Below are 21273 nucleotides of genomic sequence, written 5' to 3' on the forward strand. Positions count from 1 at the left end.
CTGTTTTTCTACCAAATCTGATGTTGTGCCTGCAGACTAACAAAGGTGGTGAGCAGATACATGTAGTCCTAACTATGTTTTGAAACTCTTACTAAATAGTAGAAAAGATGCCTTTTAAAGTTCACAAGGAGTCAAACTTCTATGGCCTTTTTCTGGTTTGAGACATTTTCTAAGTAAAAACGGAGGGGCTGTATTTTTGTTGGGAATTAGAAAAGGAATTGTGGAAGGGAACAGGAATGTTTTGAAGTAGATATAATACAGGAAACGAGGTCCTTTTCTCTTGAACATGGGAGCAATCAAACGACCAAGGATGGCTTTCTCTCCACAGCCCCAAGTCCCTGTGCTCAGCATCCTGACCACAAAGCATGTTTTTTCTCAGGGCCACAAGCCAGACTGTATTAAACTCTCTTCTCCTTATAGGTAAGCTGCCTCTTCATCTTTTGCCAGTACGGCAATGATCTACCCATGAGATCTTCCCCCCCAAAAAATGACTTGGCAAAAATTTTCTACCGAGATTATCTGAATTACTGAGTAGCTCTGTGCTATTTTTAGACTCTATATTCGAAGGAGGGAAAAAAAAAAAAAAAAGGAATAAAGAGAAAACAGGGAGAGGAAGCTTCAAGGGTATTTAACCTGAAATTTAGTAATATATTCTGTTGGGTTATGTACATCTTTATCTTTCAAGCGCAGAGTGTAAGAGGCCTTGTCAGCTGAAGGGTTGTGAACACTGCAACTTCTGTACTGCAGAGGCACTCAAAATGCCTACAACTCTGCAGCTCAGTAGGTTGGTGAGGAAACTCCAAGAAAAGCTGCTGTGTTTGCTGAAGTTGTGTTTGTGCTTCAGGGATGGCCTCTTCTTTGTCCCTTAATTATCTCATTTTTAAATAAATTAAAATACGATGCGATACTTCTCCAAACTTAAGCAGATTCTTCATAGTTTGTGGCACTGTTTGTTGATTCAGATGTGAAACTCAGCTTTTCTACGTGACTTTCCAAGGAAAGAAGAGTTCAAACCTCTGGTTATGCCCATATGGGAAAAAAAAAGAAAAAGAAAAAAAGAATAAGATTACAAAATGTATTTTGCATAAATTTTTCAGAAGTGTGTAATTTTAGCTGTAATTCCCCTAAAATCCCAGCATGGTTTCCAGACGATATCAACTGTGATGTACTTTAAGATTTATTTTTGCTAGGTGTGGACTAGAAACATTATTATTTTAAACTTGATACAAATAGGAAGAAATCTGTAATACCAAAGCCATAAATATTTTCCTTTCATAAAAGTTATGGCATCACTGAACAATTTAGCTGCAGGGGACTTCAAGTGTCCATCTAATCCTCTACGCAAAGTAGAATTAAGTAACATCTACATCATTTCTGACAGAAATATCTCTAATGTGTTTTTGACAAGCTCCAGAAATGGAGGGCACACATCCCAACATTCAATTGCTGTACTTAACTGCATTTACTTTGAGATAATTTTTTCTTTGATTTGAACCTGGACACTCCTTGAAGCACATACAAGCTCATATTATTTTTGGTTCTACTCAGTATAGATGGGAAAAAATATTGTATTCCTTCTTTCTGTCTTCAGCAGCCTCTTGTGTATTTGAAAATGTGTGATGTCCATTCTCTGTCTCATCTTAAATAGACTAACTAAGCTGCTCTTGCTCTCTTTTCTCAACTCTCAAGTGTTTCGCTGGAGTTGTCTCTGGCTGGCTGAATGTTAACTAGGAACAATGCTTGAAAGTGGATGTGGTGCTTCAGATGGAGCTACCAGTGCTTGGGCAAAGGAAGGAATTTGCACACCGAGGGAATCACTTTGTTTAACAGTGTGGGTAGGAGGCAAAAAATTCACTCCGTGTTGGTGAGGATCAAGAAGTACAGCAGCATTTACACATGGTTCCCATTTGAAACAAAACATTTGCAACTGAAAAACTTAGAAATAAATTCTGTCAACTTCTCCAAACTAAATGAGCTCTGCAGAAGGAGGACTGCTCAGCAGTGACTCCTTTTATTTTTCTTTATTTTCTTCATTCTTTATTTTTGTTAATTGCAGAATCTATAGCATCCCTAATAAATCATGACAGTGTGACAAATGGCCAGTCTCAGCCTGAAATCCCATTTGGTTAATTGTGTTGCACCTACCAACACTTCCCTCACAGTTGCTTCAGTTCTGACTCCAGGGGAAGTATGCCACCTACTGAATCACCAGCTCTGCTTCCTGAAGCACCCTGGGATTTCCTTGGAGAGCTCCCAAATGCATTTGGCCAAGACTAACCCTGTTTAGCTTATGAGAGCAGACCAGATCACAGCCTGAGGCTGTTATGGCTGCTAGCCATATTACTCATTGGGGATGTTTAGTCATGTATCTCTATGAAGGGAAACCATATTGCATTAAATGTCTCAAGTTAGCTCTGTATATATTGTTTGTAAATTGCTTTGTGACCCTTTCTGAGTGGAAAGAGCTGCATGTGTATAAAATATTAAGACTTAATGGAGTGTCTATAACATGTATGGATACTTTCAGGTCATTTTTATAATAACCTTTCATGTTATAGCTATATGATTGAAAATGTAATAAAACAGACTGAGAAGGCAGCCTCTTTTAAGTCCTGCTGTTCTGGTACTCATTTATTCTGATTTCATTGTTGGAAGTCTGTTTTTGAAACTTAAATAGTGGTAAATCTTCACCAACGTGGTTGTTTAACAGTAGTGAGCGCTAGGATCAACACTGTCCATCCAGAATGAATAGAACATTTGCCTGCAATAAGTCCTAATGGACATTTTAATATTAATAGATTTAGAAATGGCAGATGGCTTTGCATAACACACCTCATTTTCTCATTTGGGTTCAGACCTCTGGTAGGTAGCTTCCAGTAATATTGTGCAAACATTAGGAGGGGTCATAATCCAAAGAGAGTGCTTATAGCTATACTGTATGAGGTATTTACTCCCTCATACTAATATTTGTAGAGGATAAGATCTAGGTAAAACTAAATTGGTAGCTGAATATCCTCACTGCAGGCTGAGCTACGAGGGCTGCTCTGAAAGTAATGCCTCCTATTTTGTATGTTGGCATACAACATCAGAGGTAGATGCTGGTGGTATGGCAGTAGACATCAAAACTTCACACCAGTATCCTATTACATTTTGTTTCTGCCTGGCAGATGGCAGCTGAGGGGCAGTATGACAAAATGGTATCTGACATGAAAGTATGCATGAAGCAGAGGTGTGTAATTGAATTTCTGCATGCAGAAAAAAATGTTCCCATTGATATTCATTGATGCTTGCTGGGAGTTTATGGAGACCAAACAGTGGATGTGAGCACAGTTCAGTGGCGGGTGGTGATAGTGATTTCAGCAGTAGTGATAGTGACATGAAAGATAAACCATGTTCTGGATGGCTATGAAGATTTTTATGAGGTTGGCATTCAGGTTCTTCTACATGACTGACAAAAATGCACAGCTAATGGTGGTGACTATGCTGAAAAATAGTGTTTTGTAATGGAGTTATTGTTCTCTTCGTATCTGATGTAGTCTGCATGGAAATAGATTGGAGGCATTAGTTTCAGAGCAACGACATAAATAGTTGATCTGGTTTCAGAAGTTCAGACAAACCCTAAGTGACCACAGACTGACATGCTTCATATTTCTGTGCAAATAACTCAATCTTTGTCTTCATTTTTCTTTTGAAGTTACTATTATGCATGTAGGATCTTGTTCTCTATCAGTGGTCTCTGATCCTGGCATTAATGTTCCTTATGACTTTACTGCCTAAAGTCTTTTCCACATTGTACCACTGCTTTGAATACATACTGAAGGAAGTGAAAATAATAATAATAAAAAAGCATTAAAGAACTGCTGGCACCTTGTGGTAAATGTTTGAAAAACATTTTAAAATAAATTCATACTGTAAAAAGGAATTTTGTATTTACTCAGCCATTAAGACTATTTCAGTGAGGGAAAAATAAATAAATAAAAAAGAAGGATTCTTGTTGTTTTGTTCTATTTATATCCCTTTGACCCTCTGGTCTATTTTCAACCTGCTGCCTGCAGTGCTATCTGGCTAAAAAACATGCTTCCTAAAGCAGTTTGTAAAGATGCATTGGTCCTGGTTATTTCCAACTGAGATAATTTTGTTAGCAAGCCTCCTGAATGGGAGGCATGACACCTGAGCAGGAGCACATTCATGTGCAGGTGAGAAAGCTGAGCTCAGTGGAAACATGTTTGAACAGAGGAGATAACACAGATGGTCACTTGTGCTGGTTCTACTGCTTATTAGCTCTATACAAATAGGCAATATGGGGTTTGTGAGCTGGTGGGATTTGAGAAAAGACAAGCTGTGTTGGGAATTTCTGCTCTGAAAAAGGAAATCGCTATGGGCTGGTATTTTTACTGGACAGGAAGTGATAGGGTAGAATGGAGCAGGAGGACCAGGGAGGTCACAGATGTAGCCTGGAGAAGGCTGAGTAAGTGAGAACAGGAAGAATAAAATTGGTATCATAGACTGAGAGAGCCAACAGATTAGATCAAATGTATGTGTGAGAAGACAAAACAGAGAGCTCTTGTATGAAAGCATTTCTTGTGAATTCGCTGAGCTGAGCTCCAGACAGCATATTAGACTGTCTCTCATCTGTGCTTCTTTCTAAATTCCCTAGCACTCTGCAGGTTACAGACCTTTTTCTTAGTCCCTATGAATTTTTTATGGAAGCTGAGCTAGCTGAAATGAAAAATAGAGTTGTTTTTCTAAGGTGCATGATTTAAAAGCTTAGCAAGAAAACCTGCGGAAAACATAATTGCCCTAAACAAAACAAAACAAAACTTTGAAAGACTTCACCAAATGAAACCTAATTTCTATCAATACCCTCTACAGCCTTTTTTTTTTTTTCTTCTTTTTTCTTTTTCTTCAAGTGGACTGTTTTCATGGAAAAGTTCAACTTTTCCCAGCGTTCCTAAGTGTAGAACTCTTTACACTTTTCACTGCCCTTATAAAAAGCAGACAAAATGGTTCAAGGAAATATTTTTTTAAATATTCATTAATTGGCAAAGATCGGGCCTTCAGTATTTAGCCTAAAAAGGGAACACTTTGCAAGGTTTCAAAAGTAACTTAGGAAAAAAGAAAAAAGAGGAGGGGGTTAGAATGAAAATGAAGATGCATTAATAGAATAAATTTTAATGCCATTCATTCATCCTCCAATTTTCTTTTAAATCAGCTTTATCTTTTACATAGTTACACTTCTAATAAATATATAATGCCTTCTGTGTGATAATATCTGTTATCTCGGTATGTGCTGGTGAGATGCGTGCCTGTACGTATGTGTATTATCAGCATAACAGCTAGGTAGATGAAATCACACCAGTGATCCTGGAATGAAGTCTGAGCTTGAGCTGTGTTTACCTGATCAGCTACCATTTGACTAAATCCCTGCGGATGCTTTTGGGTACTTGCAGTTTCCTTTTCTTTCTTTGAATAGTTAATACCTTTTGTTTGAATGCTATGAAAATGTTGACCAACTAAGGAATCAGATGAAATCAAACAGAGATTTCATAAATTGGCCTCCAAAATAGGGAGGAACAAGAACCATATTGGTAGCAGTTAGATGCTGACTGTGGTGGCTGCCCCTAGCTCATCCTCACATCTCTTCAAGCCGGAGATACAGAATAGATGACACTAACAACCAAAGTGAAATTAAAACAAAACAAAGTGAAAACATATTAACTGAACCAATAAAAATAATAACATTAATGATAATCAAGCAACCCGACTGCAGTTTGTGCTCTGAACCTTGCCAAATTTGGGGCTGCTGGCAGGCCACCAAGAACAGCAAATTCAACAGACAAGGGCCCCTCATTTGAGAAAGCCTTGCTGCAGTCCCCAGAGAGCTTTTCCCTCCGAACTGACTGCAGAGCATCCCAGCCGGTCCAAACAGACACTGAGGAATTAAAGCATGAGATTTCTGTGAAGTGAGATTAAGCTAAACTTGAATCTTGTGTGAATTCAGATTAAATGAAGGGACTCTGTTGTTATTTAGCAAAAACAGTTTCCTTGGTAACCTCAGAGTAAATTTTACTGTGTTGGTGTGATGTAATCTGCTGGTTTAACATTTAGAGCTAGTAAAACATGTGCATATAATTTTTTTATTTTTATTTTTTTTAAAGATGTGCCTAAACACTTTCATTTTGCACTCACTTAGTGCAAACTCAATAGTAATAGCTTGCATTGGCTGAGGATTTACAAACAGGCCATGGAGCATAGCAGTCGAGATTTCAGCATGCGATGGCCTGAAAGCTAAAAGGAGTGAAGTTTTGTCAGACTCCTATATCTTTCCTCCCACACACGCTGGCCACCAGATAAATCATATGTGTGAGTTTATAGTGGAGTTGGTGCTGGATGTTAAGCAACACCCACAAGTGAATTTTGTGAAATAATTTCCTGAGAAAGCAACAGTGGACAGATTGGCAACGATAGATCGCAACATTAATCAAGTAGGCAAACCATACATTTTTGTGGCATTCCTGAAAGCTCTTTTAGGAACATCAAAAATTGTACAGAATGATACTTCCCAGTAATGAGGGTAATCAGTACAGAATGGCAGCCTTAGAGGACTTCTTGGTTCTTTGGGGTACAGATGCAGAGTTCTTCTAATATAGATATGAAAGTCAGTAGACATCTGAAATGTCTTAAATGTTTCAGTAGTATTTGTGGTACTTATTTACACTGTAATTAAAACATTTATTTTAAAGCCTGCCAGAAATGTTGCTGATATCATTGTATCAGCAAAGAAAAATCTCAAATACAGGTGCTTCTTGAAATCTCAAGAACCACAACTAACATGAGGGAGTGTCGTCTAGGAAACAGGGCAGGTAGGTGTCATTTAGCATGCTTAAAATGAAGGTACAGGTAGTAGGAAGAACCAGGATGGAGTTGAATGGGAAGGTGTTGGGTTGGAAGAGGTTACTTGTGGAGTTTCATGAAGTTCAGTGCAGATGCAATTTTGTTTAGCGCTTTCATTAATGACTGTAATGCAAGTGCAACAAGTGCTGCTGGCAATGTGGGGTTTGGAGACATTGGTAATACAGAGAAGGACCTGGATGTTATACAGAAAAAAAGAAAAGGAGGAAAAAAAAAAAAACACCAACAAAAAAAAACCTGGATGATCTCTGAGTACTGAACTAATGGAAATGGAATGAAATTCAGTATTAAAAAATGCAAGTCTGTGCCTGGGGGAACTAATAAAAATTTCTTGAAGAAGAAGCAGTTCATCATCTCAGTACGGTGATGCAGAAGGAGGGTTTGTGAGTAGTTGTAAGTGGTGACGGGCTGACAGCAAACTTCTGCAATGATCTGCTTGCTTTCAAGGTACAGGCAGTCTTAAATAAAGTTGTGTCAGGAAGATGGCTTTGCAGGGGCATTGAGAAGTGTTAGGCTGGCATGGTGGATTGATCTATTAAGAAAACATGCTGGGGAAGGTGTGGGGAGGATGGTTACAAGTGCCTAGAAATATGAAAGAAAACAGCTTTTCAGGAGGAAGTTCTGACTGTGCTAATTAAAGGACAAAGAAAGAACTGCCACGTTCAAGGCAAAGTGTTAGAAAAATGGTCTTTGCAGCAGCAGTCTGGACAGATATGAAAGAGGTAGAATTGCATTGGTAAAAGCCAGAGAAAATGATGTTGCAACTACTGACGTGCAGGGTGGTGAGACACATGTTCCTGTTATGAAGCAATTACAAGAATATATAAGCCCTGAAGTGGTTTCAGGCTGAATTCAGATTGGCATCTCTGTGCAGAATAATTAACACGTGGAAATATGAACATGAGGGACAAAGGCAGCAGAAAGTTTCAGAACCCTGAGAAACTAAGGAATAAGTTTGGGGGATATGGGTAAGAAATGGTGCAGTCTCAGGGTCTGGAAGGTTAAACACATAACATCCCAGTTAAGCTGGGAAACAGATCTAGGTGCTGCTGCTTTTGCATCAAAGCCATTCAGATATATTCACAGAAGTTTCCACTCACGCTAGAGGGAATCTTGGGCCGTACGTGAACTCTGCAGGTTCTCAGATGGGTTAGTCATCATTGTTTTAATTTGTTTATTCTGTTTCCATAATAAATCTTTTTTTTTTTTTTTTTTTTTTTTTTTTTTTTCTAATTTAAACAAATTAAAGTCTAGTTTCTTGGGATTTATAAAATTGAGCTGACTGTGGTTCATTCTTTAGCAGAAAGTTAATCTTCTATCCTTATGTGAAAAATCACCAGGGATGCCAGCGCGCCAGTGCGATTTTTCCAGTACAGAATTTGCAGGACTGCCTCACTGACACAGACTGTGGTCAGTAAGGATAAACATGCAGAATCTGGGGTTGCACAGTGGTAGGAGCAGGCTAGTGTCCAAACAGATGCCTGTTCCCAAGTGTAAATTCAGTAGGCACAGTTTGTGTGGAATACACTCCTATTCCCTGCGTATTTCCATGTTCGTGCATGTTTTGTAGCTAGATTTCATTCTGTTTTTCAGGGCAAGACTGGAAAAGCTGTTCATTTTGATTCATAGAAACTGGCATTATAAGCAAAGCGGCATCCTGCACCACCAAATGGGGAAGTCAAGATAGAAATATTTTCTCTTTCATTTATCATCAAAGCAAAACTGATGGTGTAACTCTGGCTCCGAAGTCAGTAAATGCAGATACTTTCCTTTTAGAGTCTTGAAAGTCTGAATGAGTGTATGAGAAGCCTGTTTATTTTGAATATATTTAGAGATAATAGGTTGCCATTCTTTTCCAGAAGAAAAGCTTCAGAGGACTAAGCATTGCATGAAAATCCTAAAAACATAAGTGAGTACAGATGGACCTCACTCAGTTTCAGAAAGGATCTCTCAGATAATGAGTCTGTGACTGGAGAAGTTGCTGTGAAGGATATCGAACTCGTATTTCCTGTTTAACTCTCATTACAGAAAAGAAATGCACCACCAAAAATAGAAAAAAAAATCAGAAAAGACAGTAATTTTTCCCTTTTAAATGAAACGTCTAATCAAGTAATTGCTTTATGTCATCAGCATTAGAGTTTTAATTCTTGTGGCTGACTTCCTACACTGGAAACCTTTTGTTACACTTCAGTTGGATCCTGCAGAACAGGGAATTGCAGGCTGGCCCTGAGTTGGGACTCAGTCTCAGTCTCCTCGTTGCGGACTCCTTTGTTTTGTAAAAAATACGTAAAAATTCTAACCTATACTAGAAGAAGCTGTAGTTTCGATGTCAAGATTCTGCATATAGAGTAAATTGAGACCTTTGGATGGAGCCAAGTTGCAAACGGTACCACTAGTATATTAAGTTCTCAGTATCCTGATAGCAATAAATGGTGTTCACTGTGTACCTGAGGATGAGCTGGGGCCAAGAGGATTGCTCAGCTACCCGAAATCCATGGGGCTTCAAAACTAAAGCCAATTTGTCCAGCAAGAGTACAGCAAATATTTCCCAGTGATCAGATACATCTGTTTACTTACATGAAGAAAATATTGAACTGTCAGCTGGATTACTAAAAGAAAGGACTCATCTTTAGGAACAAGTGACCTTGTGTACCTTTCTATCAGATAGCACTGTAAATCAGTGCTGCTGTGTCGAGGGTGATCTGAGTCCTGGAATTCTCCTTTCCCAAATTCAGCTGGGTCCCAAAGCTTTGCCTATTTTTAAAAAGCTTCATTAGAATGTTGATTATTTTTATCATGCTGGAAAAATAAAAAAGAGGCTACCAAAAAATAATAATAATAATAATAATAATAATAATAAAAGCATGAAGATGACAGAGATGATCGTATTAGAGCTTCTCTGTACTATTATTCAGTGCTTACCACAGAGTGCTCCATAGCACAGATTTCATTTCAGCGTATGAGTTTGCTCTTTTAATCCACACTTTGCAATTTCAGCTTACTTTTGCGTCTTTTAGAAACACAACAAAAAGAACATAGAAAAACAGACCCGTTTTCCTTCTACAGGAGCTGAAATGTAACTATATTGGATGTGGTGCTCAGGGATATGATTTAGCAGAGGGTTGTTGGAGTTAGGGTTAGGTTGGACTTGATTGTTGTTGTTAGGCTGCTGTTGGACTTGATGATCTTCAAGGTCTTTTCCAACCTGGGTAATTCTATGATTCTATGATTCCATATGGGAAGCAAGTTTTAAACTAGGTCGAAGATAAAACCTGTCAAGTTTCACCTTGAATATTAAGATATCTGAAGTGCGGGATCAAAATATTTAGGATACACAAATATCTGGTCTTTGTGCAGCACTAAAAATAGTGATGGCATCACTCTTCACCAAGCATGGACTAATTATCCATTAGAGTAATCAGAATCACACTGGGGGGAAGAGAATCTTCTTTTCATTATGGATGAACAGTAAAGATTACACAGCATTTTTAAAATAATTGCAGCTGTTTACTTTTGTCCTTAGTCAACATCTCTCCTCTGCACTCCTATGCAGGTGACTGGCGGGCTGCCATCACCCACGTCAAGGGTGATTGCATTGCATTACTTTTTATGGCTTGCCTGGGATGTGCTTTGGGATCTTTTAGGACGAAAGGTTCTATAGAGATGTAAAACGTTATTTATTATTTTGCATAAATTGCTGCATTATTTGTCTATGGTATTTGTGGTTTACAGCTGTAATAAAATAGCTGGCTCCTTGGACTGGATGACTCACTGATACATAATTGGGTACAGAGCTCTTCACTTCCAGGTCAGCTGCTCATCGCTGGCCCACAGCTCTTTGGCGAAGGTATATATGCAACGTTCCATTCTATTTTCTTGTGGTTTAATGACCCACGTGCTAAAAACATGATCCCAAGTGGCATTAACCTGCTTCAGAGCATCACCTGAGAAGTTCTTGTCTTCAGATTGTTCTGGTAAATTCTGGTTAAGGTTCATTTCAAGAATGCAGAGAAGTCCCACTGCCATCACACTCATTGTGCATATACATGGTTTGCTGCAGAACATTTGTCTCCAGAGCTCTTCTACCCAAAATTCTTTTTCCTTTAATATTTTCAATAGTGCATTTCTAACCTAGCAGCACGTTTGGGCATATAAATGAGAGGGGGAGATCTTTGTTCCAGGATTCATTTAGACTTAGAATACAGAATTATAGACTATCCAGAGTTGGAAGGGACCAGTAAGGATCACTGAGTCCAATCCATTTTATTACAGTGCTCAAGTACAAGAAGTATGGGGCATTTCTCACACACCACATTTCTAGATACTTTGGATAGCTCATGGAAAAACTTGTTCTACTTCTGCCACAGCTCAGTGCTGAGCACTCGGAGTTGTGTGTCCTTGAAGGAGAGAAGCTTTTTCAGAAGCACCTGAGTGACTTGGGAGTACGTGTCCCACTATCACATTAGTGATCTGAAAAATATGCTCATTGCTGAACTTGATGGGTCTCTGCTTTCTTATGTCCTCGCTGGTGACTGCTGGCAGGCTCAGAACCCACAGCCTCCCCGTGTAGGCTCTTGTGAAGATGGTCCCCCTGTCCATTTCACAAACATGGGACACCCAAGTTGAACTGAACGCTGAGTAACACCACATGGGTTTGCAGTGGTCTGTAACTGAAAAGGTTCACTGGAAGCAATTTGTAAAGAAATCCTTAGGAAACCACCTGGACGGTTATTTTAAATTAAAAAAGGAAGAGATGCCACTTTAAAAAAAAATAATTTTTAATACTAGGTTTAAGGTTCCATACATGTGATAGTCATTAAAGCTTGTTTAACCCTGAAATTATCTGGCCTCTTCAATTCCACAGGGACTGTAAGGCTCTTGGGTTAGAAATGAAAAATAATGTAGGAATGAAAATGAGACTTTCCTGAGTGTAGGACCATTATTACAGAATATTTTCTTAATCAAGCCTCTTTAGGAGCCAAGGAGTAGAGAGAAAAATAATCAGGCTACACTGCTTTCATCCCCAGACACTGTCGTAGTGCTTGGGGCCACTGATCAAAATAGGCACAGGTCAGTCCCAAACGCTGTGTGTGACACACTCACCTAAAATGCACATATAGCCGATGATTTGTTTGCCAGCCATCTCAGCTGCAGTACACCCAGTTCCTTGTTGCAATATGCTTGTGAGATAATCCCAGTGTGCACTGACATTTGGGCCCTCGAAGTATAGAGCTTTCTGGTTGTTCAGAGTGGAAACTTTCAGCAGGAGCAGTGATTCTGTGGAGTTTCTGTTACACCAAACATCTGTGGTGTGCCCCACCACCCTTTCCCTAAGGATGAAACATGCTGCAGGGAGGGTGTTGCAAGCATTCCTGAACGAGACAGCTAAGCTGGAGTCATAACTGTGCTGGCCAGGGCGCTACTTTGAAGAAGGCTCCCATTAGAATTAAAACATCCCACAACTCCCATCACAACAGCCCTATTCTTGAGTGTGGCTGAGCATGGAAATTTAAGGATAGGGGCAGAGAGGGGGGAGAAAGGACAGAAGAGTAAACAGATAAAGAGGGAGCTCTTGAATGCAAGCGGAATTTCCTTTGAGCACAGGACATTCTTTATCATTAACTGGTCTGTCACAGGAAGGAAAATGGGAAAACAGTGTTTCCTGTTAGGGGGAAGAAAAAATCAATAGGCCTTGGAAATACCTGCCTGGAAAGAGCCTTTTGTATTCCCACTAGCAAGCACAAATAATTTTTAACTCCTTTGGAGCAAAAGCTCTGTTTTAAAGCTGCATGCTTCTTGAAATGGTATTTGGTGTAAATACGTTATTTAGAAATTAAGAGCAGATCAGGCTGCTGGAATCTTTCTCCTTCGTGTCAGAAAATGCTTGAATTAAAAAAAAAAAAAAATCTATAATGCAGAGACTGATTTTTACGCACTTTAAGTCTTTTGAGGTTGTGTCTATGTGACTAATAATAATTAACAAATCCAGTCAGTCCTGTTATATGGTGATTAGGATGCTCACTGATGGACAATGGGTCTGCTCTTGATGATGGTAAAACAGAGTTTTCTTTTGTGAAGGGAACATTTGCCAGAGAAATGCTTGAAGCAGGATGGTAGCACTGCACCATCTTTTAGGTTGCACTTTGCTTTCCATCCAGCAGGCTGCTGGTTGTGTGGGTCTTCCAGAGGAGTGAGAAGAGGCCAGTTCATTTCTAAGGGCGACAGAAATGAATGCATATGGTCAAGCAGTCCCAGAATAACCTCCTTTCCTCAGGGCAATAGTTTTTCGCTGTGGTGGCAGCTTCCTTCCTTCCAGAGGTAGGCCTGGTGATCTATGTTTGTGCATAGGATGTAGCCATATTTCCCATCAGTTTGAAGCTGTTCTGAGCCAGGGATCTGTCCTGAGCTGATGAAAAACTTCACGGCAATGCTGATGGCGTAAGTGGACGATGAATGCTGAACCCTAAGCTGTGCAGTCCAGCAGTATAAACATAAGAAGACAAAATAAAAAGAAGAGGGGGAGAGGGAAGGTGACCTCCTAGACATGCACAGAAAAAGGACTGGAAGTCACTTTTTTTTTATAATGGAGAGAGAGAAGTGAGCTGAGCTTAAAGCAAAACTATCAGCAAAGCTGGAATTAAAAGAAAGCTTTAAGAATGATCTAACTTTTATTTTATTACATTACAGAAGACAAAAAATCAATAGCTGGTAATTCAGACATAAATGAGTTATACGGGCCATTGACACAATGGACCAAACTTTATAACAACCACATCTGATGCTGTCAAGCCACAGGCTTCAGTGGCGCCAGTAATAATTATGGCCGATCACCTCTAATTCAGAGCTGCCTCGCTTGATAAAGGTGTCACTCTGAGTGGCTGCAGCATCAATATCAATTGAGAGTGTCACCCAGCAGGTCAGTCTGCTGCAGAGATCTGCTCTTTTTAAACCGAATAGGAGAAACCCTTCGTTTCTTTCCTCCTCTCGCTCTATCTTTGAAAATCATATGTACCTTAAACACAAATCATTTGAGTTCATCTCTGAAACTACTTGAATTCAAGACTGAACCATGACTGAAGCTAGCTGTGCTGATCCATAGAAGCACATTCTGGAGATAATTTATAACCCTAAGAGCATCTCAGGGAGCAAACTTTGCTACTTTACAATAATCTTTGTTGCCTTGTTGTATAAGGAACATTAAATCACTGCTGGAATCAACTAATGAATCCCTCCCCACAAACTCTTGTTGATAAAATGCAGCTAAGCAATAGAAATTACTTTTCTGTAAACTCCATTGTTATAAGGAAGAAAACGCATTGACTGATATGTTTTCCTGTTGCTTCCTGAATGTGGGGGATAGATGTTTTCACTGACTGTTCTAAAACTGAATTTCACTCTGAGACAGTGGATGAGTTTGTAAAATATGCTGAAATCCTTGATCTATAAAGCAAGGAGCCACCTTTAAGCACCTCTCCGGCATTTCAAGTGCCATTAATGCTTGCATCTCTGTTGTCCGGCAATACAAACTGATACGCATGTCAGCACCTGTATGTGTATCGAGGTATTCTCATGTATTGCTGTTATTGCTCACGCTTTGCATTCTTGTGCAGAATGGCCACTTTTTTACAGTTGAATACAATTAATTGTAAGTAATGAACGGTGAAAAAACTTCTGTGGGAGAGGACACGTGAGGCATTTCAGCTATGGCTGATGCAGAGTATAATGTTAGCAGGAGTTGGACTCTGCCACTCAATGCTGAGCATTCAGCACCATGATAGCTGATGCCGGTGCACGTGAAAGGTTTTGTTTTCAAAAGTTGTCACTGGTTTCACTTATAAACATTCTCTACCCTTAAAAAAAAACGCTATGCATGTCAGACTTGTGAAATAAACACCAGAAAGGAATCGTTTCAGATGCGAGGTAAACAATAGCAGCACTGCAGCTCAGTGGTTCAGAAGTTCACAGTTCTGTATGGCTTGTGGCTTTCCTGCTACTACTGAAGTAGCAGAGAAAGTGCCTTGCACCGCTAAGTCTACAGATGCACCAAGAAACAGACCCGTAGTCCTCATTCAAAAACACAGGGCTCATTTCCAGCCCTTCATGTGCCAGCTCCGTGCAGTTAAGGGGGAGAAAGCCCAGCGCTGTGACACAACCTGCAAAATCAGTGCCGTGCACTCTCCTGGACCCAAACAAACACGCTGCGTGCTCTTCCAATCTTCTCCACTGCTCTCCAGCTCTATCTCCTCCTCTCCCAGTTGCTGGATCTTCTTGAAGTCTGGAACACGTGGGCATCCGAGCGCGAGTACGTTTTGTGTAGGATCTCCTGGTCAGCTCCGTCAATCAAGCCAGCCCCGTCCCCGGGCTTCCCTGCGATCCCGCAGGCAGCTGCGCAGGCCGTTCAGAGGCGGCACTGTTTCTTTCTCTGTTTACTCGTTTCCAATGGCAATTGCACCACCAAGTCTCAGTACGTCTGGAACTTGGCCTGGGGCTGTTTTGGTTACATTGAAGTTTTTGCTTCAGCTCTGCCAGATTTAAATGGTGACTTCACCAGCACTGAGCTAAAAAGGAGAAAAGGGGAGGAGGGAGGCAGTGCAGTGAGCGGGAGCGAACGAGGGAGAGGGCCAGCGCATTACATCATCATTTGGACGGGAATCAAATGGGAAGGATATGACTCACTCGGGCTAGTTAAGCTTTGGCTCAAGTTCTACATACACTCATTCCAGGGCTCTCATGTTCTGCACCTCAGCAGGGAATTCAGGCTCAGTGATGTCCATGAGGTTTGTTTTTAATTTTCTTTTCCTTTTCTGATTCCTATATACTTTTCCCCCCCCACCCCCGTCGCCTTCCTCCTCCTCTTCTCCTCCCCTCCCTCGTCCCCCTTTCCCACTCTCTTCCACTTCAGCAGAGTTTGTTTTCTGGTGTGTGTAACCCCGACTGTTAGCAGCAGAAGCTGGTTCTTAACCCAACCAAACCCAAACAAGGAGCGCAGCAAACTTGAGAGAAGTTTTTTTTTTTCTTCCTAAATATATATATATTTTTTTTCCCCATCATTGTGTGGGTTCTAATCGGAGGAGACGGAGAGAGAGTTAAAACGCAGGAACCAATCGCTTCAATGGTGATGTAATGCTGGAACTGCAGGGTTGTTAAGTAATGTGAGAGGAAGGGGGTCAGGGTTGCAAAGCATTTACCTGCTGTCAAGGGGGTTTAAGTTTATTATCAATTGCAGTGACTGTAACTGGCTTCAGACTGCCCTCTCTAATTATTCACAGACTCCCCTTTTTTTATCTTTTATTATTAAAAGTAAAACTATATCACTGTATTTTTTAAAAATGTGATATTATCACAGCTGCAAATTATTTTCCACTACTTTTTTTTTTTTTTTTTTTTTTTTTTTTTAAATTTTATAAATGGTTTGAAACCGGGGGTGTCCCTTTCACAAAAAGCCCAAAGAGAGCAAAAAGAAAAAAGAAAGGCAAAGAGAAAAGGGGTGGTTCTCTGAGCGTAGTGCCGAATTTGAAAGTGCATGAAGAGACAGCAGTTCAGCCTCTGCCTGGCAGTGAGTAAAGGGTCCTATCGCTGGAGTTCCGCAGCGGAGAATGTAACATGAAAGGAGGCAATTTGCAAAGCTTGTCCTGAGGAGCCTCAGTGATTTGTGTCTAACACTTGTCAGCATCTTTCTTATGGTTAGTTCAGCCTGGACTCACTGCTTTCTCACAGTGTCTGGGACCTCCGAGGTCCCGGTCATGTGCAGCAGATCGGGACGCAATGGGTCTGCCCTTCAGAAGCACCTGCAGTTGGGATGTCTGCCCACGGCGGTTTCCTTTGCAGGACAGAGCACTGTGCTTGTCTTTTTGAATCTATTTCCCTGCAGACCTTTCAGCCTTTTGTCCACATTTCCAACAACTTCTGGGGCTGAGAGCAGAGAAAAAGTTACCTCCTCCCCAAGCTCGCACATTAGCATTAGGGTGGGGAATGAGGAGTATAACGTCGAGACCCCTCTTGGACTGTGCTTGTGTGTAGTTGTGGGGTGAATGAGAGATGCCAGGTGGTGTCCTCGGGACATCCGCTCTGCCTGAATCAGGTTTCTGTGTCAGGAGCTGCTCCTGGGATCCTGATCTCGGAAGTGCCCCCTTCAGGGAATTCCTCTCACAGAGTGAAGTGCTGCATCTGTGTCCACTGGAACGGCAACGCTCCGGAGATTTACTTGGCTAACTACAAATAGCCTAAAATGCTGCTCCTGGGGAGTTGGTGATTTTACTTATTTGTTTATTTGTTTATTTATTTATTTATTTTCAAACTTGTGTTGGCCCCTGCATTGGTCCCCAGAATACCCCAAAGCATTGCTTTGCTGGGATCACAGACCCTCCCCTATGAGCAGGACAAGAGCCAGTACCCTTGCAAAGCCATCTCGCACCTAGCAGTAACCCACAGGTTTTCCTAAATGCTCTGATTTCCAGGCTCCTCAGTCAACTGCTCAAGCACAAACAGTTGCTCATGTGCCAAACTTTTTATCATTTGAGAGCTGAATGTAAGGCCGCACCCGGCTCTGGCCCACACTGCAGTGCAGATATACCATATGGGTTAGATTGCGCAGTGCTCTGCTGAGGATGTGTGGGTTGTGGAGGGAACTGTGCTGCTGCAGGAGTTCCCGTAGGATTTCTGACTCATATTTTCTCCTAGAAATGTTGGGAAGTGCAACTCCACGAACCATCAGAGTAAAGCAGTGCAGATTCTTCTCCTTGCCTGCCTTTGGATGCTGGTTGGACTGTACTCTTTCTTTTCCTGGCTCTTCTAGTTGGACGCTTAGTGAAGGAAGTCTGTCAATGTTGCCCTAGGACAGTGTCTAGCCATATTGGCAAGGTGCTAGGCAGAAGATGACAGGCTTTGTCATGCTCCATCTTTACCTGTGCATCTTTGCTACTTCTCTATCGATATCCATACAAAGTGCACAGTGCAGTATGCCCTGCAAGTCTGTAGAGATTGGTTTATCATTGTCTGGTACTATCCATGTTTCACCTGAGAGGGAGAGCAGCCGAGGAGAAGAATGTATTGATGCTTGGGATGCTTTGGCTGACTGATTACCCTTCCTTATGCTCACAGCCTTCACAAAGCTGCCATGTCTTCCCACCCCACTGATTCCTGTTTGGAGAAGCTAGGTAGAGGGTGTAAAGATGTAAGTCCATCCCTTCCAAAAATGCACTGCATCTATAAGTTCCGATTTATTTCTGCTACTTAACTGATTTCAACACGCTACTATAGAGGGAACAGTTTAAAGGGCTTCTTTTAAAAAAATTACAGTTGTAAATTCCATATGCATATGTACATGTGTATGTATAAAAATCTCCTGTGCCTATTGAAGCAATAAAGTGTATAATTAATGAGGTATAACTGTTCTGTAGAGAGCCAGACAGCTCTGACAAGTGCTTTTAAACTACACATCCGTTATGGACAAAAAAATTACAGTCGCTGTCCCTTTAGGATTCCTCCATTGCCTGTCTTGCACTGCACAGAGCCACATGCAGGTACGGCCGTGGGCTCACAGCTCTGTGACCAGAGGTTGGCGGCTCTGGCTGTCAGCCTCACCGTGTTTGAAGCTGGGCCTTCTGGCAAGAGGATTTTCTCATTGAAGGATGATATCTTTAGAGACCTGATTTTTTAAAAAGCAGCCAAGAGAAATGTTAGCAGCGCTCTGTAAACGAGCATCAGAAGATATATTCAGAAGCACATGTAACCTGTCAAACAAACCAGAGGCCAAACACACCAAAGCTCGTAAGCGGTGTTTGCACTGGAGGCTGACCGCGCGTGGTCGGCCTCTGAAGAAAGGCAGTTTGCTCTAAGCAGGGCCTGGCTGGAAGAGTACCAATACATTTTCCCCACCATGATCCCAAGGAACATTTCCGCCTTTGTTGTTTTATGTGTGCGTTGGCAGACTATCCTCTCTATACGCTGTGTGATCTTAAGCAGTAATTTGGTGCTCCTTAGCTGGTCTCTGCATGCACAAAGGAATTGACTCTGTAGTTGCTGTACAAAAGCATGAGGTGCAAGTAAGAAGATATATTTTCAGTTCACTGAGCGTGATTCACTCCATCCTTGTGCTCTTCAGTTTTCTTAGCTCTGCAGTAAGACAATTTCCTTTAAATAGTTTAGGAAGACTCCTCATATTTGTGAAGCCCAATGAAATTTTCAAACACAGGGTACTGAAGAAAGCGTATGTAATTTTCAGAGATATTGCAGAGTGTTTTCACCATGTATAATATGTGTTGAACAAGAATTGTAAGCAGTGGTGGACTGCCTTCCCCAGTGAAGCCAAGACATGAGATCTGTATGTTTAACATGCTGCCTTGCTCTGAGTTGAGCTAGGTGTGCTCCACAGTAAGCCTTCTTCCAAGCATTGCCCCTCCAAAGGGAGCTTCATTAAGTCCTACTCTAAAAATGTGTGCCTAGACCTGCATGTGGCTGGGCATGATGCTGGGATGAGTGCTTGGGTCAGAGCAGGATACTTCTAGGGAACAGGTGGCTCTAGCAGTGGTGGCTTCATGTCACATTTTGGACACAGGGGCACAAGGACTAAGTTGCCTTGCACTTCAGTGAACATGCTGGGGCAGTAGGGGGCTTAGCCTGCCCTTCCCTGTTTCTCTCTGTTCTCCTTCGCACCCATCTTTTGCTTGTCCTGCACATGCCTGGGCCATGTTCAGACCAAACTGTTGAGATCAGCTTTGCTGAAAATTACACTTCAGATTAAAATACGAATTACGTTGCTCCAGTTTGAACTGAATTTTGGTTCTTTCTCTGCAGCTACAGATAAGCCAGATATGAAGGTAATTACATCTCATTCCTATCTGACTCTCTTATTTGCTGTAATCTCTTTTAATCCCTTTGATACTCATCATAATAATGTTAATCTTAATGAACTCATTTGGTATTAATGCGGATGTGATTTGTAAGTTCAGAACAGGTTTGCAATCCTTGCTTAGAGTTCATTAATATCCACTTAACTGTGTTTACACTCTCTTTCTCCTGCAAATGGAGTTGCATATCTTTGTCTTTCACCTAGTTGATGTGGCAGTTTCCTCAGTGGAACTCTGTTTCCATACTCACGTTTGTGTTTCCTTTCTATTTCTCTTCCTATTTATACAATCCCAAGGAGAGGAGTGATGGAAACACTGCATCCATCTGCTAATGACTCTTACCCCATTGCTTACTCAGTTCTTCCACCTTCACATCAAAATTGAAAGAACCCTTATCCTCTTGGTTCTTATTCATGTAGCGTTTCTTTTCAGATTGCCTCAGAGATATTACCTTACTACAGCCTTCATTTTATTCTCTCAGAGGGTGAATAAGGAGGTGACACAACCCCTACTCTTGGCAAAGAGACAAACTTCACTGCTTACTACTATATTCTCCCCAAGTGCTCTGTTTATGGGTGGGGTACCTTGCCCAAACAGTTTCCGTTGTGACCAGCCAATTCTAGTGAGGGAGGACTACGTTCAGAGTTTGAACCCAACCCAAAGCTTATTGCAGTGGATGGGAGTGCGGCTTTGACGGGCTCTGGATAAAGTCTGTATCACTCCTTTGAGCACCCACGTACTTTTCAACATCTCTAGTTTTAGGACGTGCTCTCCTGAAAAACTACTTCTTCTGCCATGGTAACTCCGGGGACTGATGAATCTTGGATTCCCATTATGAGGTGATTTCCTCCTCACGTGGGTGCTTGAATTTGTTTTTAAATGCGGCATGGAATTTCTGTGTTGCAGAGCTTGCTGTCTATTCACTCTGCTTCCTCCAAGCACATTTTTAAGGCCTTGATTGTCAAATAGCATGAAAGATTTTTCATCCCTTGTGGTACAAATTTTACTTCTTAGGGCTTTTGGATTCCAGCACAGCCAGAAAAGTATCACTTACTTAACAGAACATTGTTTATTCTGTGACTGCTTCTGTTCTTTATTTTATGTCTTGATATTTCCTTGTAGGTTTCTATGTTAAAATGACTAACTGTACTGAAAGCTTCTTGTTTCCAATTTACTGAAAGATTTCTGCACATTATAATAAAACCAGCCATCAGTTAAGTTAACTTACAAGTCAAGTGTGAGAATTGTAGTCTCTGAGATCAGCGTAAGCTGTATGTGTGTGGTGGTCTTTATTCTAGCATAGAATCTTTCATTCAGGGCATCACAGGATGGTTTGCGCATTGCAGTCATTACTCAAACATTAAGTCAAACATATTAAAGTTCTTTATTAGTATGAAACAACAAAGTGGAGGGTGTTATTACAGGTATGTGCAGCTCTTGTGCCGCTATGTGACTGTGAAGAATAGGGGCCAATTTGGTTCAGACGGACACTGCTTTCTACAGATCAGTAAAT

At 41.0% G+C, this 21273-nt stretch overlaps 1 protein-coding gene across 3 annotated transcripts in view; it reads left to right on the top strand.

Moving 5' to 3' along the window:
- The window catches only part of CREB5 (cAMP responsive element binding protein 5), a 244479-nt gene that overhangs the window by 133931 nt on the left and 89275 nt on the right, over positions 1-21273 (top strand). Inside the window, exon 1 of one of the 3 annotated variants that reach the window (XM_072328200.1) lies at positions 15578-15689. The exons of the other annotated variants lie outside the window; for them this stretch is intronic. Coding sequence (XP_072184301.1) covers positions 15643-15689 — 47 coding nt within the window. The 5' untranslated portion in view covers positions 15578-15642. Of the gene's footprint in view, positions 1-15577; positions 15690-21273 lie in introns of those variants that run through there. 3 annotated transcript variants of the gene reach the window in all.

Source organism: Excalfactoria chinensis, chromosome 2, assembly GCF_039878825.1.
Source record: "Excalfactoria chinensis isolate bCotChi1 chromosome 2, bCotChi1.hap2, whole genome shotgun sequence".
NCBI classification, from domain to species: domain Eukaryota; kingdom Metazoa; phylum Chordata; class Aves; order Galliformes; family Phasianidae; genus Excalfactoria; species Excalfactoria chinensis.